Here is a 25,864-nt window from a genome sequence, read left to right as displayed (position 1 = left end):
TTCATTTTCATTATCTTATCCAGCATTTTTACAGGCTCTGTGGGGAGATTTCCCTTTTTTTTTTTTTTTTTTTTGAGACGAAGTCTTGCTCTGTGGCCCAGGCTGGAGTGCAGTGGTGTGATCTCTGCTCACTGCAACCTCCACCTCCCAGGTTCAAGCGATTCTCCTGCCTCAGCCTCCCTACTAGCTGGGATTACAGGTGCCCACCACCACACCTGGCTAATTTTTGTATTTTTAGTAGAGACAGGGTTCCTCCATGTTGGCCAGAGCAGTCTTGAACTCCTGACCTCAGGTGATCCTCCTGGCTCAGCCTCTCAAAGTGCTGAGATTACAGGCATGAGCCACCATGCCTGGCCAGAGATTTCCTTTAAAATTGTTAAAAATTATTATGGGTAGATAATAGTTGTATATATCTATGTGGTGCACGTGATGTTCTGACACAGGCGTCATGTATAACAATCAAGTCAGAGTAACTGGAGTATCCATCACCACAGACATTTATCATTTCTTGTGTTAGCAACATTCCAATTCTACTCTTTTAGTTGTTTTAAAATATACAATAGATTATTGTTGACTGTAGTCACCCTATTGTGCTAGGGAATACTAGATCTCATTCATTCCATCTAACTGTGTTTTTGTATCCATTAACCACCTTGTTTTAACCCCCTCTCCCTGCTACCCTTCCCTGCCTCTGGATTCTACTCTATCTCCAGAAGTTCAATTTTTTAAAAATTAGTTCTCTGTAGGGAGATTTCTAAGACCACAAAGGCAAAATGAGGGCTGTGAACATATCTTTGACCAATTCAAGGACCAGGCTAGCCCTCAGGGTAACAGTAAGTGAGGGCCACACGCAGGCTATTCTGGCTCTGTGGAGCAGAGGTCATACGGGGAACGGGAAGCTTCGAACCTTGGGGTCCTCCCATTGGCCCCTGTGGGTGCTCTCTAGCTCCTGGGGGCAGCTAGCTCCCTAAAAACCGGTGCCCCATGTGAGCAGTTCACTGCAGGGCTGTGTGCCAGAAATCAGGTCCTCAAAGATCAGTTTATAGGACAGCCAATTCACCAACCTCACCAATTTACCAGAAACACCTTTCTTATAACATTTAAATGTAATTTTAGATTTTTCCAAACATTTATCTCAGTTTCAGATTTCTAGCAATTAAAACTTGTCTTAATTAAACTAGATTGAAATGTGCACGTACATTCATAAATACTTCAGGACTCTCAGAATATGCCAAAGCAACACTGTCATGAGAGGAAATGATAGAATTTTGGCTCCATGGCTGGGCATTGTGGCTCATATCTGTAATCCCAGCAGTTTGGAAGGCCGAGGGCAGCAGATCACATGAGGTCAGGAGTTGGAGACCAGCCTGGCCAAGATGGTGAAACCCTGTCACTACTCAAAATACAAAAATTAGCTGGGCGTGGTGGCGGGCACCTGTAATCCCAGCTACTCAGGAGGCTGAGACAGGAGAATCGCTTGAACCCGGGAAGCAGAGGTTGCAGTGAGCCAAGATCACTGGCTTTGTGCCAGGAGAACATGGGATGTGTGGCCTCCTCAGCTGTTTTCAGGCAGGTGTGATGCCTCAGGGGAGGGAGCACAGGTACCTGCAAGGTAATTCTGTCACCCCACCCCATGACCAGATGGCAAAGTACTTCCACCCTACACATGGATGTGAGAAAACAACCAAAGACAAGCAGCAATACAAATTCCAAAAGCGTAAAAAGAAAACCATACCAGGGAGCAACAAGAATGAACACATGACATTTTAAATTTTGAAAGAAAAGGAAAAACCTTCAGGGAATCCAGTTCAATGAGCATTTTATTTATTTATTTTTGAGATGGAGTCTTGCCCTGCTGCCCAGGCTGGAGTGCAGTGGTACGATCTTGGCTCACTGCAACCTCTGCCTCCTGGGTTCAAGTGATTCTCCCATCTCGGCCTCCCAAAATGCTGGGATTACAAGCGTGAGCCACCGCGCCCAGCCCTTCAATGAGCATTTTAAATTGAAGACCTCCTCACTGCCCTCCAGTCCTGCCTGTTGGGTCAGGAAGCAAACAGGGACTCAAGGGTTAGGTGGCTGTGCCTTGCAACTGTCCTCAGGCCTCTCCAGTTGGTGGGTTCCAGTGAGGGTCCCCAGAGTCATCATGCAGCCACCCGTTTTGTTTGTGGGAATCCTGGGCGTGTCTTCTGTGAGCTCCCCTGCTGTCCAACCTCATCCTCTTCCAAGTGAGGGGATCACAGCCCTCTGCATCTGTTAACCCTCTCAGTCCCCCTCCACCTTGCCTCCCCTCCCTCTTCCCCACCTCCACCCTCTGGCTCTCTCTGCTTCTAGATTTCCCCTCAAGCCTCCCTCATTCTTTACAGCCTGTCACTCTGTCTCTGAGTCTCCTGCTTTGCTTCTTTTCCTTCCTGTGCCCCTCCTTTTATTCTTTCTCTCCTCCTTCTCTTGCCCCTCCTCGATCCTCACCATCCTCACCGCCACTGTCCTCTCTTTCCTATGGCTCCTGGGGCATTTGGCATTTCTGGGTTTTCCCTGATGATCACTGGCAGTTTAGGGTGACCTTGTTAAACCAGAGTGGTCTGCTGGCCCAGAGTGGGATCTGGGGAATCCTTCCATGCCTCGGGAAAGAAATCTCCATCTGGGAACTGTCTCTGGGCTGCTCAGCATGCCATTAACCCATGAGAGGGGCAGCCCTAAGCCCGAGGACCCTTGAGCCAACTTCAAGGATGGATCGACGTTATCTGGCTAAAATCAGGTTTCCAATGCACATAAAAGGAAGCTCCACTCCTTAGGGTGGAAGACACTCAGGCAAACCTAGCGGGTGGTCCTGGGATCCTGTTCCAGGCTGCACTGGACAATTTCCTGTTTACTCGGGGCTTCTCAGAGAGAAGCTGAAGGGGAGATGATCCAGGTCCCTGACCAGGTGTTTTGACCCCTGGGATGTTCAGCCCAGAGGTTCCCAGTTCAGGCCACACAATAGAATCACCTGGGCGGCTTTTACACACACTCATGCCTGGGCCTTCGCTGAGGTTCTGATTTCGTTGGTTTGGGGCAGGGTCTGTGCAGCATCACCTACTCTCCAGGTGCTGGTGTTTTCGTTGCGCAGCCTGGGCTGAGAGCCACTGATCTGGACTCTAGACCAGCGCTGCCCACTAGAACTTTCTGAGATGATGGAAATGTTGTCTTTGTGTTGACTAGTGTGCCTGAGAAATTGAATCTTAAATTGTATTTAATTTTAATGACTTAGATTTAATTAATTCCATGTGGCTAGTGGCTACTGTGTTGGACAGAGCAGCTTTAGATTTTTGGAACAGTGTTTCCACCCTGGCTGCATCTAGAAATGACCTGGGAGCTTAAAAAAAAATAAGTGTCTGAGCTCCGCACTAAACTGATTAAACAAGAACCTCTGGAGTGGGCTGCAGGAGTCAGCACTTTTGGAAACCACCCAGGATGGCAGGGGGGCAGTGTGCCCGCAGGGTAGAGAACTCACTGTGTTAGAGAGACGCTGGCATTTTGTTATTGTTGTTTAGGCAGAGTCTCGCTCTGTCGCCCAGGAAGGAATGCAGTGGCATGATCTCGGCTCACTGCAACCTCTGCCTCACAGGTTCAAGCGATTCTCCTGTCTCAGCCTCCCGAGTAGCTGGGATTACAGGTGCCCACCATCTCACCTGGCTAGTTTCAGTATTTTTAGTAGAGACAGGGTTTCACCCTGTTGGTCAGGCTGGTCTTGAACCCCTGACCTCAGGTGATCCACCTGCCTTGGCTTCCCAAAGTGCTGGGATTACAGGTGTGAGCCACTGTGCCTGGTCTGATGCTGGCAGTTCTGAAAGGAATTGCTCTCAATTTTTCCATGGATTAGCTAAGAAATAAATAGAAATGGTCATTCTTGTAATTGTTTATGTATGTGATTATTGGCAAAATAATCACCATCAAGTAATAATGGCTGAAACTGCACATGGTAAAATTGTTACAGAACTGAAAAACAGATGGAAGAATCCTGTTGGTAACTGCAAACACTGACCTGGGAAGTTGGACTTAGTGGAAATAATTCCACAAAAGAAAACTCAAAATGGCAAGGAGCAATATTTGATAAAACTTAATGTCAACCAAAAAAAAAAAAATTAAAAATCTGTGAGCCAAATCTGTGTTGGGAAATTTAAGCAGGGATTAATTGTCCCCAATGAAAACAATTTTGGTAAAATGAAAATAAAGATGGTAAAAGAGAAAAAGAAAACAGTTTAATTGCTCTGTATGCAAAACATATCAACACATTAAACTGGCTTCATTTAATTTGTTCTGGAAAAATGCCTTCTCAGTGGAAATTAATTACTGTAGGTGTTTTTTATATTTAAATGTTTGGTAAATATAAACATGGAAGCAAAAATCTCCATGGGGTCAAAACATCCACCTGGCAAAGCACCATGGTCAAAATGATGCTCACCTTGACTGCAGTGACTCACTAACCCCAGGCCTAACCGGGCCCCAAGACAGGGGGCCCAGATGCAACAAAGAAGCATACAGAACAACCTGTTAAATGAGGAGGTCTCAAATACCACAGGTGACACCTTATATTAAGGCATTAATCATCGTTTCTCTGAGATACAGACTTGACTGGGCTCCCTGTGTTTTTCCTGGTCACTCTACCCTCCAGCCTGACCATGCCCCCAGCCTCTCTGCTTTAATCAAGCGTTATAGGAGGAGGTCTAGTCAGGATGGCCTTTAAAGACGCTCTCTTAGGTGTTCACAGTGGCATTTTCTTTGGAATAGTGTGATCTACTCTGTATCTTTTAGTGACCTGGTGACTCTGTAAAGTGGGCACTGAGGGGCCTCTCACCTGCACTCAGATGCCTTTCTGCCTTCACCCTTCCCCATGGTCTGAGCATCAGTCATGGTGCCTGCAACTGGAGGGGACCCAGGAGACAACCTGAGAACTTTCCTGAGCCCCAATGCTCCTTCTCCTCCTTCCTCCTTCAGCTGCTCCTCCTCCCGCCCCCACATTGAGCTGGATGATCTGGCCCAGTGGAATAAGCGTGGACTTTGAGAAGAGCCAGGGTCTAGCTGCAACACTCTGTGGCCTTGGGCAGATCACTACACTCCCTGAACCTTGTTTTCTTCCATTCTTAGGGAGTATCAAATCAAGGGACCTGCCACAACGGGGGGCTCCCTAAATGTTAGTTCTGCACTGCTGCCTTGCTTTTGTCCCCCCGTGCTTCCTTCTGCTGCCCCCACCACTCAAAGTCCCACTGACCCAGCCCTCTCCCACCAAAGGCTGCTCTTAGCCAGCTGTGGGTTGAAAAAGCACCAAATCATATGAATGCATAGGTGGCAGCCTATGGCTTCATGTTTCACTCTATTTTAGGAATTGGGGGGATGCTGCTTTATAGCTCAGACTCTGCTTAGAAAAGAGAGAAGTGTTAATGGTAGGTGTCCAGCCACTGCAGTAGATTATGAGGAGATATTTTAGGAATGGGGTATCTTCTTCCTGACATAGGGCCATCTCTGAGCCTGGCCTTGGTGCCATCGGGGCGGAGGCGAGGGTGGTCTGATGCCTCCTATGACAATGAGTTTCATTTGTTGAGGGAATGTTGAGGTTTCCAGAAAGGGGCTGAACATGCTCTTAGTTCTTCAGGGTAGCCATGCATGGGAGACGACAGAGGCGCCTGGGGAGGGGGCCTGGACAGTTGAGGCCTGTCTCCCACACCTGGAGTGTGCTGGTGGGATTGAGGGACTCTGTACTGGGAGGGGCAGGTATTCTAATTCTCAGGCTGTCCATCAGAGCTTGCAGGGCAGGGGTGGTGGAATGAGAATGAGGGTCAGGGGCTTTGCTCAGGGACCCCACTGTCAGCAGAGTTCTATCCTGGCACTGTCTGTAACCTGGACCTCTCTGAAACTGTTTCCTCATCAGGACAATGGCAAAAGCAGTCCCTATGTTGCAAGGTTGCTGTGAAATTTAAATAATATAATGCATGTGTGTCAAATGCCTGCTCAGTGCTTGGAATACTGAAGGTGCAATATATGGGGGCTGTTGGGAGCAGCATCCATATCGATGCACTTACGTAAACCACACAAACATGTGGACACTATGTGCATGGCCCCTATGGACACCTGGCTATATCTGAGTGTGCACTAGCATTGCATAATATGTGCACACGCATTTTTTTAATTTAAAACAACCAAAAAATTTCACAGAAGTATAAAAAAACCTAAGTAATTTTTATAAGTATAAAAGTGCATTTCATTCTCAAAAAGTTATAAAGGAAAAAGTACAAGTTCTCCCATCTTCTACCCATGCATTTCTTCTCTTTTCTCCAGAGGTGCCCATTGTTAACGATTTGGTGCGTATCTTTCTTTCTTTTTTGAGACAGAGTTTCGCTCTCGTTGCCCAGGCTGGAGTGCAATGGCACGATCTCAGCTCACTGCAACCTCCGCCTCCCGGGTTCAAGTGATTCTCCTGCCTCAGCTTCCGGAGTAGCTGGGATTACAGGTGCCCGCCACCACGCCCAGCTGATTTTTGCATTTGTAGTCACCATGTTGGCCAGGATGGTCTTGGACTCCTGACCTCAGGTGATCCGCCTGCCTCGGCCTTCCAAAGTGTTGGGATTACAGGCGTGAGCCACCGCGCCCGGCCTGGTGCATATCTTTCTGGACTTTTCCTAAGTTATCTACAGGCATCTGTTTATACACATGCATACTCATTTACTTATACAAAAATGGAATTATGCTATATGTATTGGTCTGCACTTTGCTTTTATCACTTCATCATTGACTCTTTCCCAGGTCAGTCCATCACATTTTTAAATGGTTATGTGGTATTCCGCGGTATGTGTGCACCGTAATTTACCCCACTGTACTCTCATTGACTGATATTTAGTTTCTTTCCAATGTCTTGCTCTCGAATGATTATCCAGTAAACATCTTTATCCAAAATATTTTTATGTTCTTATGCTATTTTTTTCTTTAGGATAGGTCGTTAGAAGTGGGATTACTAGATCAAAGGGTATAAGCAAATAACATTTTTGTAGATTCTGCCAAATTACTTTTCAAAAATGTTGTCCCAATTAATGTCCACCAATAATGCAATAAAGTGCCTGCTAATTTATTTTTGCTAGTAGAACGGACCAAAAAAAGTTGTAATTTGTGTTTCCTTGGCCATTTGTAAAGTTGAGCATCTTTTGTGTGCTGATTGCCCATTTCTGTTTCTTCTTTTGTGATTGCCAATCATTGTATTTTGGGTTGCTCGTCTTTTCCTTTTAATTCATAATAATTACATATATTTGGAATATTATTAGGAATACTAACCCTCACTCTGTTCTATCTGTATAAAACTTTTTTCTCTCTGCTTCTCACCTGTCAGTTGCACTCACAGGGCAACAGGCATTTACCCAGAGGTGCACGTGTGCACACAGACCTTTATTTGTTTGTTTTAACTTTTTAAGTTCAGGGTACAGGTGCAGGTTTGTTACATAGGTAAACTTGTGTCATGGGAGTTTGTTGTACAGATTATTTCATCACCCAGGCATTAAGCCTAGGACCCATTGGTTATTTTTCCTGATCTTCTCCCTCCTCCCACCCTCCACCCTCTGAAAGGTCCCAGTGTGTGTCCTCCTCTATGTGCCCATGTGGTCTCATCATTTAGCTCCCACTTATAAGTGAGAACATTTGGGATTTGGTTGTCTGTTCCTGGGTTAGTTTGCTAAGGATTATGGCCTCCAGCTCCATCCATGTTCCTGCAAAGGACATGATCTCATTCTTTTTCATGGCTGCATAGTATTCCAGGGTGTATATGTATCACGTTTTCTTTATCCAGTCTATCATCGATGGGCATTTAGGTTGATTCTATGTCTTTACTATTGTGAATAGTGCTGCAATGAACATACATAGCACACAGACCTTTATAAAGGCAGAGTGGCGGTTTGCCATGTTAGAAGTTGGGAAAAGGCATAGGCTTGGCCTCTGGTTTTAGCAAGCTGGTTTGCCAGCCCCCGCTTCTGGCATGCTTGGGAGGCTGTTTTGGGCAGGGTTATTTACCCTTCACTGCCTCATTGTTTTCAGCGGGCCCGAAAGCATTGACCATATCCTTATTTTCAAGGATTTTTATGACTATATTTTGCCCTGGATTCTATCCAGGACATCCCTGGGTTTCAGAATCATTTTTCTTTTGTCTTTCTCTAGACTGAAGTGGAAAACTATTTAGAGTTACCCTTGGGCAGGCCCTGGGGAATCAGATACTGGCAGGAAGGCTGCCAGAGGCCAGGGGACTCAGGGGCTGTGGAATGTCCTGCTGTTCCCTGTTTCCTGCCCCTCACTGCCGGGCACGCATAGCGGAGAGCTGGAGGGGCTCAGAGGACAGGTGTTTCCTCCCCTGTATGGCATGTGTCTCCTTCCAGGACAGGGCTCTCTCACTTTCCTGTCACCTGGCTCATTGACGCTAACCAGGGGGAGATACAGTGAATCAGTGATGAGTTACTTGCAATACATATATAGTTTTAATTGGCATGCGCTTTTCTTCATTTCAAAGAAAGAATGAGAAATGGATACATGGTAACCCTTCTGGAACATTTTTTTTAACTCAAATTTAAAGTTGTAAAAATAGTACAAGAACATCCATATATTCTTTACTCAGATATACTTATTCACATTTTACTCCATTAGTTTTAGTATATATGTTTTATTATACTTATTATTATTATCTCCCTTCCTCCCCCTCTCTCTCTCTTTTCTTTCTCTCTTCTCTCCCTTCTTGTTTCTCCCTCTTTCTCTTACTCCTATTTGAAGGTAAGTCATATTCATCATGGTCTTTGACTCCTAAATATTTCAGTGTATATTTCTTAAGAGTAGGGACACAGTTATCAACTTCAGTAAATTTAACACGATGCCATACTTTTTTGTTTGTTTGTTTGTTTTTGAGACAGGGCCTCACTCTGTTGTCCAGGCTGGAGTGCAGTGCTTTGAACAAGGCTCACTGTAGCCTTGACTTCCTGGGCTCAATCCATCCTCCTACCTCAGCCTTCCGAGTAGCTGGGACCACAGGCACAAGCCACCTCATCTGGCTAATTTAATATATATATATATTTTTTGTAGAGACAGGGTCTCACTATGTTGTCCAGGCTGGTCTTCAACTCCTAGGATCAAGGGATCCTTCTGCCTCAGCCTCCTAAAGTGGTGGGATTACAGGAGGGAGCTACAGCACCTGGCTGATACCATACTTTTATCTAATATATTGTTTGTATTCCAGTCATGTTAATGGATGAAATAATGTTTTTCATTTCATAGCAATTTCCCTTTCCCTCTCCCCCAGTGCGGGATTCAGCCTGTGGTCCATATTGAATTTAGTCATGTTTCCATAGCCTCCTTTAATCTGGAACGTTTCCATAGTCTTTGTCTTTCATGACAATTTACAGTTTTGAATAATATAGTATCCCTTTTTTCTAATAGAATGTTCCTCATTTGGGATGTCAACCTAAATAACGAACAGAGAAAAAAGATATTTATGAGGGAATAGAGCCAGCCATGGGAATATGCATGCCATAGTAAACCATGCGAGTATTTAAGGAGGTAAAGAAACACAAAGGTTTTCAGCTGGGTGCACTGGCTCACGCCTGTAATACCAGCACTTTGGGAGGCCAAGGTGGGTGGATCATTTGAGGTCAGGAGTTCAAGACCAGCCTGGCCAACATGGTGCAACCCCGTCACTACTCAAAATACAAAAATTAGCCGGGCATGATGGCATGCGCCTGTAGTCCCAGCTACCCGGGAGGCTGAGGCAGGAGAATTGCTTGAACTCAGGAGGTGGAGGTTGCAGTGAGCTGAGATCGTGCCACTGCACTACAGCCTGGGTGATAGAGTGAGACTCTGTCTCAAAAAAAAAAAAAAAAAAAAAAAAAGAAAGAAACACAAAGGTTTTTTAGAGGAAAATAATGAGGATTACATAATTATTTTGAAATATTATCCTTGGCTATAAAAATCAATTACAAGGGTGATTCTGGTCCAAGGTTGGACTGGTAATTAGTGGGCAGATGTTCTTGCAGAAGTGTTTTTTGAGTAAGGCTGTTATAGCCTTTGTGCAAGACTGTGTTTTTGCAGTCTTTTGTGAGGGTTTTTGTTATCAGGCATACAAGCATGAGAACCCTCTCTTCATGGCCTTCCTTAGCTCTTTTTGTCGGGGTTTTCTTAACATTAGCGACTCCATTTTTATTCTGACAACTTTTGTGGCAGTTTGTTTGATGTTTTCTCATGCTTAGATTCAAGCTTGGATTAGGTTACTCATCCCTGGCCAGAACACTGTCTAAGTGATGCTGTGTCTATCTCCGGATCTGGAGGCATGTGATGTTCCTTACTGGGGAAAGTTAATTTCAATCACCTGGTCAAGGTGTTGTCTGATTTTTCCACTGCATATTTAAAGTTCTTTTCTCCCCCTTGAAGTTTGTTAAGATGTACTTGAAGATGGTGCAAATATCCTGCTTCTCAAGAAGATGTCCCCCTAAACTTAGCATCCATGGATGATCCTTGCCTGATCCAATCCTTACCATGATGGGTATGAGCTGATTTTCATCTCCAGCACTCCTTCCACATGTACCAGGCTAGGCTGTGTGAGGCTCTTGTGGTCACAGTGGTGCTGGCATAACCCCAGGGCCACCACGCATTGATCCCTACCTGTGCCTAGCACTGTGCCTTGGTGACTCATGCCTTGAGCCTCACCCCTCGGCTCAGAGCCATTCTCTCAGAGTTGAAAGACCTCTGGGTCATTAGGTTGGGTGTCTCATCTCTTCCATCCTTGGTAGACAGTGTTGGAGTGAGACAGACACCCATTCTGGGGCTGGATTATTCATTAGAAAGTCCTTCCTTCTATTGGCTACAGTTTTTCTCCCTGACATTTTGAGGATCTTATTTCTCTGCCCTCAGGAATGATCAAAAAGAAATCTAACCCTCTTGCATATGACAGCACTTCAAGTCATGGTCTAATGTGGTGCTGACAGTCACTGGGTGGGATGGGAATGTGCAGAGAAGCACAGGAACATGGTGAGTGGGGAGGGGAAGAAGGGAACTGACACCTACCAAGTTCTATCTAGATTCCAGGCACATGTGGGGGGCGATAGGTGCATTAACTGAAATTTTACCAGAACTCTCTGAAGAATGCATTATTTCCTCCAAGCTCCAACAGTGCAGGGGGGGTTGTCCATTTTATTCTCATCAGTATCCCCAGTACCTACAACCGTACCTGACCCATGAGTGGTGCTCACTACGTATTTGTTGAATGAATGAATGAATGACTTTTACAGATGAGGAAACAGTCTCAGAAAGTTTATGTCATGTGTGCCCAGCTATGCAGCTGGTCAGATTGCAGGGCTAGGTTTCTGGCATGGTAGGATGACTTGAGGGCTCTTACTGTTAAATCACTGAATGATTAATACTTTTGGAAGATAGTTGAGAGAAAGAACATTTTCAAAGTGTTGCTGTAGGTTGAAAGGTACAGTTTGAAAACACTGGGTTGGTGAGTGTGACATCATAGGGTCAACCACCTGGGCTGTTCCATGAACCCAATAGAACAGGAGCTATGTGGCCTGCCAGCCTTTCTGGATCACTTTCCTTTGGGGCATTTTGGAGAAGGTAGCTTGTCTCCTGTCCACTTCTTTTTCAGTCTGAGCCATACCCACTCCTCCCATCTTCCTGCTGCCAACATGGCTCTCAGCACCAGGGGCCGTGGTCCTCTAGGCTGCCCCAGCCCTGGTTCCTGCACACCCACATTCTTCAGCTTAAACCACCACTGACATAGGGGAAGGCCCGGAGTCACTGGGGCAGGTGCTCTGCTACCCTCTGCAGGCGTGGAGGCAGGGCCCTAAAAGAGGGAGGAGAGGTGGAAGAGAAGGGTTCACTGTGGGTGCGGAGGCATGGAGACCACTCTCATTGGTGGCTCTCTTCTGGGTCCTCAGGCGTCCCACCACAGGGTTGCCTCTCTCTGACCCACTTGTTTCTCTGGGGTCTCTGCCAGCTACCGTGATGAAGAGCTGCACCCTCAGTGTACCCTTCTCTTTCACCTCCCCTCCCTCTTTTAGGGCCCTGCCTTCAAGGCCACCTCCTGAAAACTCCAAACGCCATCCCTGCATAGTGTAGACTATTAGACCTCACAGCCTCCTCTTCGTATGATACTTTAACCCATCTGAAAAATAGAATTAATTAGCTTTTAAAAGCTTTTTAAAATGGCCACTCAAGGCTGGGCATGGTGGCTTATGCCTGTAATCCCAGCAGTTTGGGAGGCCAAGGTGGGTGGACCCCTTGAGCCCAGGAGTTTGAGACCAGTCTGGGCAGCAGAGTGGGAGGCCACGCTGTGCAGGGCCACACACGGAAGTGCTGGGGTCAGTGCCAGAATCAGTGCAGGGGTCAATCAGGAGGCAGAGAGAGCGAGGGGAACACGGGGACAAGCGCCTTTATTGTGGTTTCCAAGGGAAGGAATGGGCGAGGCAGGGTAAACAGGCCTGGGGACTGGCCAGTTTGAATAATTTCTGTGGGCTCTGGGCACACTTACACGTAGACATATAGCTGTCTATGTACAGACGTAGACAGTAGGGGCTGTTCTGAGTTGCTGGAACCTGGCCCTATGGTGCTTAGGACAGGGGAATGTGGGCCCTGAGTGTGACAGTCTGTGGAGGAGGTGTGGGGTATGGGCTCAGAGTGGCTGGTTTGCATATGAAAGGCCTGCTGGCAAGTGAGGAGTCCTTTACCATCTCCAGGAATTGTGGGAAGAGAGTGCCTCCAAGGTCAACAAGGCTCCAGATGTCAAAGCATCAGAAATACAAAAAATATAGCTTGGCATAAGATTAAAAAAATATGGGCCAGGTCAAATGTATAGACTGGGCTCCCCTTCCCACGGATTAAGCAAACCAACGACCTTTCTGTTTCTTTCATGATGCACTCATGGGCCTCTAAGATAGCACAGGAGGCTCACTGTAGAGTTCAAAGCAAAGCCTCAGGCTCTGTCAGCCTTGTTATTTGTGTGAAATCAGGCAAGTCAAACACCTTCCCAAGTCCCAGTTTCATTGTCTGTGAGGTGGACTGAACTAATAACAGTACCTACCCCACAGGACTAGTGTCCTAATATGTACCTAGTTGATGTAACTGCCCTACGAATTCATCGTGCTGGCTGCCAAGATAGAGCTGATTTATCAAGACAGGGGAATTGCAACAGAAAAAGAGTTTAATACTGAGCTGGCTAAATGAGAGACTGGAGTGTTATTCTTACTCAAATCAGCGTCCTCGAAAATTCAGAGGCTAGAGTTTTTTGAAGATTGTTTGGTGGTGATATGGTTTGGCTCTGTCCCCACCCAAATCTCATTTTGAGCTGTAGTTCTCATAATCCCCATGTGCTGTGGGAGGGACCCAGTGGTAGGTAATTGAATCATGGGGACAGTTATCTTTACCCGGTTCTCGTGATCTGAGGTTTTATAAAGTGGTTCCCCCACTTCACTCTGTACTTCTTGCTGCTGCCATGTAAAGAAGGACATGTTTGCTTCCCCTTCCCCCATGATTGTAAGTTTCCTGAGGCCTCCCCAACCCTGCTGAACTGTGAGTCAATTAAACCTCTTTCCTTTCTGAATTACCCAGTCTCAGGTATATCTTTATTAGCAGTGTGAGAACAGACTAATACAGGTGTGTTCCCAGACCAAACCGAGGGTCTGGCTGCTTATTCTCATGGCCCAATAATGAGATGAAGATGAACTGGGAAAGAAGAGAGTTTATTTCTGTAATCAGGTACAGGCAGAAGGCCTGGAAAATATCAGCAGATCAACTCAAAATTACAAAGTTTTCCAGAGCTTATATACCTTCTAAGCTATATCTCTACATGTAAGCGTGCATTCTTCTAAAGACATAAGTGTCTAACTTCTTTGAATCTATAACTAAAACTAAGGTCTGAGTTTTGAAGACCTTCCTCTGGAGCCTCAGTAAGTTTACTTAATCTAGGTGGGTCTAGGGGCCAGGGGTGATTATCCTTCGCTTGTCTCCTGCTAAATCATGGAGGTTTGGGGAGCTCCTTTAGACCCCCAATAAAACTTGATTGTTGAGGCCTGGGGAGTTTCTTCAGACCCCCAGTAAAAACTTGTTTAATCCTAAATGGGTCCTGTTAAGAATTCCTTTGTTATCTTGTCGTGCTTCAAGTCCCCGGAAAGGCCTGGGCAAAACTCTTGGTGGGCTTTTGTTACATTCCAGCCTTTGTGTGATGGCAATGGCTCTATCAGCTTTGAATGTTTAACTTCACCACTCAGTCAGTGCTGAAACAGCTGTTATGAAGACCTGCCTGTTCAGCTGTTAGTGAGATCTGGCCTGCCACAGGTGGGCAGGGGGCTAGGGAATAGGAGTGCTGATTTGTTGGGTCAGGGATGGAATCACCGGAAGTTGAGGCTGTCCTCTAGCCATGAGTCAATTCCTGGGTGGGGACCACATGACCAGATGAGCCAGTTTACCAGTCTAGGTAGTGCCAGCAGGAATGCAGTGTCTGAAAAATACCTCAAACACCAATCTTAGGTTCTACAATAGTGACGTTATCCATAGGAGCAACTGGGGAGGCTCGGAATCCCGTGGCCTCTGGCTGCATGACTCCTGAGTCATAATTCCTAAGCTTGTGGCTAATCTGAGTTTTACAAAGTTACTCTGGTCTCCAGGCAAGGGCGAGGTTTGTTTCTGGAAAGGGCTGTTTTCATCTTTGTTTCAAAGTTAAACTATAAACTAAAATTTTCTATGGCTAACTGGCCTATGCCCAGGAATGAATAAGGGCATTTTGGAGATTAAAGGCAAGATGGAGTCGGTTGGGTCAGATCTCTTTCGCTGTCATCATTCTCTCATTTTTATAATTTTTGCAAGGCCGGTTTCATTAATAGGAGGGTTGCTATTATTAGCATGCAAGTTCCATGAGGTCAGAGACTGTATTTTGTTGGACATACTAAATAAGTATTTGTTGAATGAATAAATTCTAAGATTTTCAAGGAGTTTTAATGTTTTGTTTTTAAATTTAATTTTTTACGTTGGTAAAAACTTTAAGAAGTTATAAAAACAGAAACTATATTTAAAAACGCAGTGAAAATTCTCCCTGGCCTCTTTGTCCCTGATCTGCCCATTTCTTGCTGTTCCCTAACAAGTAACCCCTCTTCTTAGTTTCTTATGGATCATTCCAGAGATCTTATATTATTGCTTAATCGCCCATATAGATTCTAACTTTCCTCTTTTTTATGCAGCAAGTAGCTTATTATACATGCTCTTTTGCACCTTGTTTTATCACTTAACAGTGTATCTTGAAGATTTTCCATGTAAGTGAATAATTCCCCATTATTGTTATAGCTGTCTAGTGTTCCACTGTATGAATGTACTGTACTTTATTTACCTGTTGTCTATGATGGACATGTGAATTGCCTCCTGTGTTTTGTTTTGTTCTTACAATGATGTAATAAGACCCACTGTTTTAAAATAAAATTGTTTTGATTTCTTTGTGCTTTATTAAAATAAATTGACTTGGCCACCATGATTCCCACCCTCCCACATGCTGCCTAAGGCTAAGGTTTGGGGGCCACCCATGCCTCCTTCCCTTCTGCCATACGGCAGTAGTAGCACCCCTGGATGGTGAGTTTGGGAACTAGTTCTTTTTCTACGGAGGAAAAGCATGTGCCCTGTCAGACCGCAAGCTGCCTTGGCGTCTCCTTCCCTTGCCCATGCCAGTTCCTGCCTTCTCTTTCTTTGGGATGGCAGCGGCTCTTTCGGTCCCCACACTTCTCCACCCCCCACATTCCAGTGGCTCCAGAGCACAGCTAGCCAAGAGGTCTGAGGAGGCTGGGAGCACCTGTGGTGTTTTCCTCCATGTGGGCTGCAGGGGGTGTGGCCAGGACCCACGGGTGTCATTTCCACCCATGTAGGCTCTGCTCTGCACACACTCATAGCTGGCCCTGTGCAGGACCCCTGGCCCCCTCCTTGCCTCATCTGACCCTCTGGAATCCTGTCTGCCACTTGCCAGGCCCCTGGTTGGTGCCGACTGAGAGTGCAGCATCCCTGATGAGCAGAGGGCACCTGGCCCTGGAGCCTGTGCCTCAGTCTGACTCCAGATGGGGCGGGTCTCAAGGGCCCCAGACCTAGAGGCCCCTGGATAAAGCCACATCTCCTCCATCCCTGTGAAATGAATGGATGAATGATGAGTGGCCTTCTGGGTTTTCTGTGACCAACCTCAGACCCCTCTAGCCTCCCAGGGGTCCCTCTTCTGCGCCCCCCACCTCTCCTCCCTGAGCAATGCTTCCTGGGAGGCTCTGAATTTCTGACTCTTGTGAACTTGACTACCACAGCCTGCTCCTTACACTGTGGGAGAGGCAGCCTGCCCTGCTATTTCCAGCCCTTCCTCCTACAGGAGTGGGGGCTGGTGAAGCCACCCTTCTTGGAGGGACTTGCCCCCAGGCCGATAGCAGGGTTTGGGGGTGCATTTCATGGCCCCAAAAAGCATTTCAGGGAGGAAATAACAAGCAGTCAACTCTGGCTGCTGTCTCTTGGGCATCCAAGAGGCACCCCAGGCTGGCAGGGGTGGGGGTGCTACTTCCTTCTGCATTTCCTGCCATTGTTCCCTGACCCACTTCCGGGAATTCTCCCTGGTCTGGGAGGGCTGGACAACCGCAAGGGAGGCAGAGGAGGTCTGGCTTTTCTCGGCACCCTATGAGCTGGCTGCTAACTCTTCTCTGCTCAGTCCTGAGGGCTCCTAAGCTGGAGCTCCAGCTGCCATGTACAGCTCTCTGGTCCATGAGGCCTCCTTGGGCCCTGCCTCCCAGTCCCCAAGGAGAGAGGCCTCAGTGCTCTGGGAGATTGACAGGGAACCTAGATACCCGGGTCCTGGGGCTGACTCAGCCATTCTCCTACTTGAACAAGTCACTCCCCTCTGCCACCCCAGTTTTCTCGTGATGGACAGGGTTACTCTGATCTCTGATGTCGCATGGACTCATGCATCCTCTATACCTACTGTCTGGTCTTTTTGACATTGTCTGGGTCCTGAGGACAATTCAGTCAACATACTGATGAGTGCCTTCTGGCACTAGCCCCTAGGATGGAGACACTCCAGGAGCCCCAGCTTATTAAGTGATGGTAAAAATCCTGCTCCATGCTGTGAAGGAATGGAACACAAATCAGTTCACATTCTAGAAAATATGGCTCCTAGCCCTGTGAGGGGCTTTCAAACCCTGGATTGAATATTAGTGAATATCTCTCCCCCTCTATCCCCTTCTTTCAGGAAGGGTTAGAAAACGGACCTTGAGCATATATTACATTTACTGCCTTGCTAGCAAGGGCACGAGCAAGGTGGCAGAGTCTGTTGCTTTCAAGAAGGATGGAAAAAGAGGGATTTCATTGTTGAGAAGCTTAAATAAGTGGCTAGTTTTTAATTTTAAGTTTTATTATGATAAATCGACATAAACGCTACCATTTTAACCATTTGTGAGCATACAGTTCAGTGGCGTTACATGCATTCACGATGTCATGCAGTCATTCCCACCGTCCACCTCCAGAATGTTCTCATCTTCTAAAACTGAAACTCTGTAACTGTTCAATAATAAATCCTCACTTCCGCCTCCCCCCAGCTTGTAGCAGCCACCATTCTACTTTCTATGAATTTGACTACTCTAGCTACCTCATACAATATTTGTCTTTTTGTGACTGGCTGATTTCACTTTGTAGAATGTCTCCAAGGTCCATCCATGTTGTAGCATGTGTCAGAATCTTCTTTTTTGAGACTGAATAATATTCCATTGTATGGATGGACCACATCTTGTTTATGCTTCTGTTGATGGAGACTTGGTTTGCTTACACCTCTTGGCTATTGTGAATAATACTGCTGTGAACACAGGTGTACAAATATCTAGGTCCCTGATTTCAATTTTTTTGGGGGTATATAACTAGAAGTGGAATTGCTAGATCATATGCTAATTCTAGGTTTAATTTTTTGAGTAACTGCTATGCTGTTTCCCACAGTGGCTGCACCGTTTACATCCCTACACACCATGCACAAGCATTCCAGTTTCTCCATATCCTGGCCAACACTTGTGATTTTTCTCTCCATGACTCTGTGTGTGTGTGTGTGTGTGTGTGTGTTTATAATAGCCATCCTAATGGATGTGAAGTAGTATGTCAGTGTGAGTAGTCAGTTTTAAAAATCACCTAGTTAGGTCGAGGTTGCAGTTTTATTTCATAGGGTCATAAAAATCTATATTCTAATCAATATTTGCAGAGACCAGAAAAGGGATGAGCCCAGATGACAGGTGTGCTGTTCATCCATCAGGAAAAAGCAGTTAATAAGTACACCTGTGGCTGTTCACCAGCCTAACATGGCCTTGTGCCCTGACAGTAATGTTCAGGGTAAGTCCATTTCTCAGGGAGGCAAGCAGAAGTCACACACAGACACCAGGCGACAGGTTCCTACAGTCACAGGCCACTCACTGCCCGTGGTTTCCTGCTGCCTCTACAGAGGGGCAGACTATATGGTGAGCCCACTTCATAGCTTCCTCTGCTCTCTTTGAAGGGAGCATGTGCCAACCATCGCGCTGCTGACCTACTCTTTCCTAATAGCCCATACATGTGCTCCACCCCTCCTGTCAGTCACAAATGCAGCCTCTGGTGTGTGTGGTGTGGACCGCCCAGGGCCTCTCAGGAGTGGGGCCTGTTACTCCTGCCCCAATATCCTTTTCTCCCTGTCCATGAAGGCAGGAAGGTTTCCTTGCTTTTCATGTACAATCAATCACTGCCGGCGGAGCCCTGGGATTCCAATACAGACGGCCTGTGTAGACATGGGTCATATGAGCTGCTGGGGCTCAGGGGCAGTGTGGGGGTGATGAGATACTGACCTGGTGGACTGTCAAGGGCTCATGGGAAGACAACCCTTCATCTCTGGGCAGGTGTGGCTGGGCCTCTGGGGAGGGGTAGGAAGGGGTCAAGGTGGACCTTGGAGAAGGAAAGGTATCTCTTATCCCTTCCCATGCCCAAGTATTTCCCGAAGGGCCAGGCCTTCCAGGGATGGTGCATGGTGGTGACTGGGTGTGGGGGTGCAGGGGAGCCCTCGTGGGGTGCTGGGTGACTGTGTGGTCTAGGCAGACCAACCTCGTCTGAGTGGTGGCAGTGAGGGGTCTGGCAGAAGAGCCAGGGTGCCTTAGGCTAGTTTTCTACATTTGACTTCTCTCTCCTCTCAGGTTCCTGGGGGAAGCCAAGGTCCCACTCCGAGAGGTCCTCGCCACCCCTAGTCTGTCCGCCAGCTTCAATGCCCCCCTGCTGGACACCAAGAAGCAGCCCACAGGGGTAAGTGCCCATCAGCCTCTGCAAGGTTAAGGTCCAAGGCATTGCCAGGTGGCTTCCCCTTTGGGCCTTGCCATTCTGACCCCAGACATGTGTCTGACTTCAGCTCCCTTGAAGCAGGCCTGGCCCTCCCTGACCAGAGTTTGCAGTGTCTGGAGGGGCACTGGACTAGGGGAGATGGGAAGGGCAGAGGGAGCCCTGACCCCACCTGCAGGGCTCAAGTCAGCCTTGGCTCGCAGCAGCTTGGCCTGCCCCTTTGTCTGGTGCTGCCGGTCTGGCCACCTCCTGTCCCCAGCTTCCTGGTCAGCCTTGGCTATAGCCCACCTAGTCTCCCTGGCAGACCTCCCCTCCTCCCTCACCATCCAGCCCGCTTCTCCAGATTCAGAATCTCTGAACCATCTGGGTCACAGAGCATGAGGGAGGGAGGGAAACAGCCCTCTCCCCTGCCCACCGGGACCCTCTTCCTTTTCCTCCGTTGTTTTTCCTGCCCCTCCCCGGCCTTCTCAGCGCTCCGCAAGTCCAATCAGACAATTCCCAGCCCTCCTCTCTGCCTGTTATTTTTAGTGAGCTAAATATACCCTGTAGGGTTCTCTCTTCCTGGTAGAATTCCTGACCTCTCCTGTGGGTTAGCCCCACCTTCCAGGATGTACCAGGAATCATGGATTGGAACTACTTCCGCCCTGTGAGGCCTGGGGGATTCAGGCCCTGACTTCTCTCAGACAGGGCAGCTGTACTGCCCCGTGGCGAGTGTGTGAGGCCAGGGCTCCTGGCTGGCTGGGTGAGTCAGGAAGTAGCTGGTCTGGGCAGATCCCTGAATGGAACGAGACTGGATGCTGAGACCTAGAGAAAAGGAACCACTGAAGTCACATAGTCAGTGGCTGTTCCCATGGGGGCCTGGACCAGGAGCTCATCCCCTAGACCCTCTGGTGGAATGGCCGTGGATGGACTCCTGGTTCACTGAACTCTCAGTCTGCTGCCCTCTCGGTGCTGGACTTTGCTCCCAAGGGGTCTTAGGCTGGGGATGGCTGGGCTGCTCCCTTGATGGAAGATGTCACTTCCCAGGGAAGTCCATCCCTTTCCCACACAGGGCTCACTGGCAGAACGTTCTGGTTTAGAGCAGTATTCACTGAGCCTGTCTCCATCACCCTGAGTCCCCTCTCATCCTCCGTTTGAGCCTCCAGTCTCTTAACACTCCTTGTGGTTAAGCAGGACCCCAAGGAGTTCTGGAACTACCCCTTCGGGGGTCCCAAGGAGGCTCAGACCCAACCCTCGAGGCACAGAACACAGATGGAGGGATGACAGGTATCAAGGCAGCTGGCAAGAGAGAGCCTTGGGGTCAGGCTTGGTTCTCACTTCCTTGCTGGGATACCAGCATCTCTCCACTCCAGCTCTGTGTGCATCCATGACTCTGGCGTTTCCTGCCCTTCAGTTCCTTCCAGCCTCAAAGGCCTGTCCAGTCCCAAGGCAGAGCTTTCCATAGCTGGTCCCTGTTCAAGGGGCCGTGCCAGGCTGGGGCCATCCCCTCCATGCCTCCCCTCACCTCCTCCTGTTCCTCGTTCCCACACTGTCTGGGCTTCATGCTTACCAGCGGGGAGCCTGCTGCCTTCTCTTCCCTAGCTGAGGATTCCTGGCTGTCTGCAGAGCTTTACAATCCTTCACCAACCATGTCTCCAAAAAGAGTGTGTGAGATCCAGGAGGTGGCGGATGGGAGAGAGTGCTGGACCCTGCTGGGTTGAGCCTCACTAGCTGAGCACGGGCTGGAAATGGAGTGGGGAAGCCTCCTCCCTGTTGCCCAGGAGGCAGTCCTCACCTGTGCAGAGGGTCTAGGACCAGATTCTAGTCCATGTGATGGCATTAAGGTCACAGTGCAGCCCCAGACAGGTCATATGACCCTTTGGGCTGGGGCTTCCTGCCTGGGACCTGGGCTGGCTGCACTGTAGTGCGAGGCAGGGATAACTGGGGGTGTGCTTGGCAGGGACAGACAGCCAACAACATTGAGGGTTCTCGCTGGCCGCTCACTGAAACCTCATTTCTGAGCTGAGCCCAATCAGCAGAGCATGCCAGGTGCCCCCATTTCATTGTAGCTCTCAGTTGCCTCTAAGGGCCAAAGAACCTGCTGATGGGGTGATACGAGTGAACACAGAGCCAGTGGGATCCTTAGGAAACTCTGGCAGACTGAGAGGCGTGGGGGAGGCCGGGAGTCCTGCCGCAGGCTGAGTGCAGACCCCGTTTGCCTTTTGCTCAGTGCTCTTACCCGAGTCCCTTCACATATAGCACGCTGGGCTGTGTGCCATGGAGGATCTGGCTATGTGCCAAATCTACCCTCTGACAGCTGCTAGGCTGATGGGCAAAACACTCCCCCAGTCCTGGAGGAAACTCCAGGCCGTGGGGATTTAGGACACACACGGAGGAAAAGAAGCAGCATCCTCTCAGATGTATTTTAAGAGGAGCTCACTCAGGAAGGTGTGGATACATGGAGAAAACTCCGTAGGCATCACCCGGGCCTTAAAGCCAGAATCGGATCACAAAGGAGGACAAGAGCCCACAAAGCCCAGTGGTGTGTGGGTCAGGGAGCTAGGAGGGCACTGTGTATTGGCAGCGGGGACCTGAGGTGGGCAGGACAGTGCTCAGTGAGTCCCTGAGCTTTCTTCAAAGGTTTGGAGCTTCTGCCCACCAACCCTGTATCAGCTCAGGGCCACAGCTACCCTCTGCCTGCTTCTGGAGGTTGTCTGAGGGAGAGGGTAGTGAGGGCCACCCACATATCAGGCCTGTCTTGTCCACACGGGACATATGTGTTAGGGGAGGAGAGAGTGGGCTGGTCTGGGTTTTGGTTTTGATGAGCTCAGTGTTGGAGAGCTGTGGTTGAGGAAGTAGGTGGCGCAAAATGGGCTGGGCATGGCAGGGTGGGTGAAGGACCCCAGAGCCTGACTACATAACCTGGAGGAGGGTCACAGCCAGGGAGGGTCTGAGAAGGTTATTCGCCTTCAGTTTCCTGAGCCCTCTTAGCCTGGGGCAAGACAGGAGTCTCAAGTTCTGCTGATCTCGTTGATTGTGGGCCCCAAGGCAGCAGACGAGGGCGACCGAGGTTACCCTGCTCCAGGGCAGCATGTTTGGTGGACACACGATTGACTGACAATGGCCTTGTGCGTGGAGAACCCTGGAGTGCCGCTGGGTTGGAGACCTGAGGACCTGGGCTGTCAGGCGCGGGACCCGTGATGTGGAGGACCTTGAGGAAGGTCCCACTGGGAGCTCTAGGCCCAGGTTGTGTAGTCCGGGAGAGCACAGGGCTCATATATACCCCCCAGGAAGAAAATCTCAGCTCTATTTGTCTAGAGAAGGAGACAGGGGCTGAGCTGTGATGTCATGGTGAGGGTACAAGGTCCTGGTCCTGGGTGGGGCCCACAGACATGCCCACTTTCCCCTAAGAAAAGAAGAGCCAAAGAACTTCAGTATTCACCATCAGATCCTGAAGCCATGGTCCCTGGGGCCCGCCTCCTAGTGCTGAGGTCTGTTCTAGACCCTGAGCTCCAGAGCCTCTGGAGCTGCAGGGATGTCCCTGCGGCTCTCTGATGGGCAGCTAGAAGACAGACCTGTGCTGGAAGTCTCATTCAAGGGCCCAGAGCAACCCGGATGGTGCCAGTTCTTCAGGAGGTTGGTGTGGAGCTGTCGGTGTAGAAACACCGGATGCTCAGGAAACCCCAGGAGGGGCTGCCTAAGTGATCTCTGGAGCCCTCTCTCTGGAGAGGGCTGCTCCTGTCTGCATCCCGGAGAGGGCTGCTCCCGAGCCCCAGTGCTGAGGAGCTGGCACGGGGCACGGTGTGGAGGAGTTACACTCCGGCGGCTCCACCTCTCACAGAGATGGTGTATAGAAGCCCCCAGGTGGTGTGCAGTGAGTGGATAGCAGGGTGAGCCCCTAGAAACAGGAAGGGGCGCTCTTCCAGGGGACCTGTTTCCAAGGTCAGAGGCCCAAGGGCAGCCCAGGTGTGGCCCCTTCAAGTTTTTGGTTAACTCTCCTCAGCTCACTGGGGTCCACTCAGACCGCTTGATTTAACACTGCAATCTGCAAAATGTCTCATTCCCCTGATCCTTCTTGCTCTGGTTTACTTTTTCTTTTCTTTCTAACATACTCTCTTCTTTATGTATTTATTTTGTTTATTATTTATTGTCTGTCTTCTCTGCCAAGACATCAGCTCCATGGGGGCAGGGACCTTTGCCTTATTTATGGAAGCGTCCCCAGAATCTTGAACAGTGTGTTTGGCCCTGGCAGGTGCCCAACACACAGGCACGTGTGCGCACACACACACACACGTAGAGGGAATGAATATGTGAGTTAATGAATGAATGGATCAGGCCAGACATGTCAGGCAGGGCCCTCAGTGTTCATCTTTCAGATGTGGGCCCAACTCAGGCCAAGTCAAACAAACACCCCCCACAGGCCTGGCCTCTGGGGCCACTGCACGGAGCCCTGCGCTCACAAGGGCCTCATGCTTGGCTTAATTCTCTACTGTTTCCATCTTGAAATTCTTAAAGCTCACTGCATCCTTGACCTCCTGGGCTCAAGTAGGCTCAAGTGATCCTCCCGCCTCAGCCTCCTGAGTAGCTGGGACTACAAGTGTGGCTACCGTGCCCAACTAGTTTTTGATTTTGGAATAAGGAGCTCTGCATTTTCATTTGTGCTGGGCTTGCACATTATGCAGCTGGTCCTGACCTCATGCTAATCTTGGAGGGCCGGAGTCAGCATGCATGGGCAGGGGGCTTTATTTGTCTCTGCCTAAGGAGATTCCTGTGGCTATTCCTAAAAAGAAGCAGATTTTCAAAACCTTTTATTTGGAAATATTTAAGATCTAGACAAAAGTTGCCAAGTATGGTACAAAGAGTATTTTGTCCTAAGCCATTTGACATGAGGGTGCCAGCCTCCTGGCCCATCATTCTGAACTTGAGTGTGTGTTCTCCAGTTAAGGACTTTCTCCTACATAACCACAACACAGCCTTCCAAAGGATGAAATTAACATGGACACAGCACTCTCATCTAATCCCCAGACCCCAGTCGTGGCTCATCCATTTTTCCCAGTGTCCTTCGTAGCAGAAGGATCCCACTAAGGCTCATGTGTTGCACCTAGTTGTTTTGTTTCTTCAGTTTCCTTCCATTTGGAATAATTCCTCAGTCTTTCTTTGACTTTTATAACCTTGTAGCTGGATATTTTTTTGAAATTCCAGCCAATTATTTGTAGAATGTCCCCCACATTGGTTTTGTCTGATGTTTCCTGTGTTTAGATTTAGGCTGTGTGTCTTGGGTGTGAGTGTAACACTGACGCTGCGTGGCTGCCTTTGTGCCCTATCAGGTGGGATGATTGTGATTCGTTTGGTTACCACATTGTTAACTGTGTTCATTTGATTACACTAGCATTTGCTGGGTGTCCCCGCTAATCGTTCATCTACTCCCCTTTCTCATGTCAGAATTTTGTGACTTTGTAATATCCTCTTTGTCATCTAACCTTTACCCATGAGTTCTATGAGCTGTTGTTTTGTATTTGTATTTTTATTTTTTTTGAGATGGTATGTCACTCTGCTGCCCAGGCTGGAGTGCAGTGGCACGATCCTGGCTCACTGCAGCCTCCGCCTCCCAGGTTCAACCAATCCTCCCACCTCAGCCTCCCGAGTAGCTGGGATTACAGGGGCATGCCACCACACCTGGCTATTTTTTTTTGTATTTTTATAGAGATGGGGGGTTTTACCATGTTGGCCAGGCTGGTCTTGAACTCCTGACCTCAGGTGATTCACCCACCTCGGCCTCCCAAAGTGCTGGGATTACAGGCGTGAGCCACTGTGCCCAGCCATCATGAAGTGTTTTTGTTTTTGTTTTGAGACTGGTCTCATTCTGTTGCCCAGCTGGAATGCAGTGGTGTGATCATGGCTCATTGCAGCCTTGACCTCCCAGGCTCAAATGATTCTCCCACCTCAGCCTCCTGAGTAGCTGGAACTACAAGCGTGGGCCACCACGCCTGGCTAATTTTTTGTTTTTTGTAAAGAAGAGGGTCTCACTATGTTGTCCAGGCTGGTTTTGAACTCTGGGCTCAAGAAATCCTCCTGTCTCAGCCTCCCAAAGTGCTGGGATTACAGTTGTGAGCCACTGTACCTGGCTGTACCCAGGAGTTTTAATATCACTGCTGTTTCTTGGTTGAATTCATTACTGCTTTGATGGTTGCTAAATAGTGATATTCTCAGTTATTTTTCCTGCATTAGTCAGTTGGCATTTCGTGGTCAGGAAAAGCTTTCTCCTCTCCTATTTATTTACTGCGGTATGGATTTGTGTATTTCTATTTTATTCAATTGTTTAATCTGTTACTGTTATTATGTATTTTCATGTTTCTATTGTCTCAGATTTGGCCTGTGGGAGCTCTTGAAAGTTGGCTTCTGTGTCCTTTTGACATGTTTTTACTTTTTATTATTTATTTATTATTTTATTTTATGTTTTTGAGGCGGAGTCTTGCTCTGTCACCCAGGCTGGAGTGCAGTGGTGTGATCGACTCATTGCGACCTCTGCCTCCAAGGTTCAAGTGATTCTCCT

The 25,864-nt window shown here is 48.3% G+C and overlaps 1 protein-coding gene across 16 annotated transcripts in view; it reads left to right on the top strand.

Annotated features, from left to right (window-relative positions):
• DYSF (dysferlin) overlaps positions 1-25,864 on the top strand; it is a 231,031-nt gene that overhangs the window by 31,208 nt on the left and 173,959 nt on the right. For all 16 annotated transcript variants that reach the window (XM_004029397.5, XM_004029399.5, XM_004029398.5 and 13 more), the window contains exon 4: positions 19,194-19,299. In XM_004029397.5, coding sequence (XP_004029446.5) covers positions 19,194-19,299 — 106 coding nt within the window. The remainder of the gene's footprint in view (positions 1-19,193; positions 19,300-25,864) is intronic.

Source organism: Gorilla gorilla, chromosome 12 (assembly GCF_029281585.2).
Source record: "Gorilla gorilla gorilla isolate KB3781 chromosome 12, NHGRI_mGorGor1-v2.1_pri, whole genome shotgun sequence".
Classification (NCBI taxonomy): domain Eukaryota; kingdom Metazoa; phylum Chordata; class Mammalia; order Primates; family Hominidae; genus Gorilla; species Gorilla gorilla.
The sequence above is the reverse complement of the archived record's forward strand: the minus strand, read 5'-3'. Positions and strand labels throughout refer to the sequence as shown.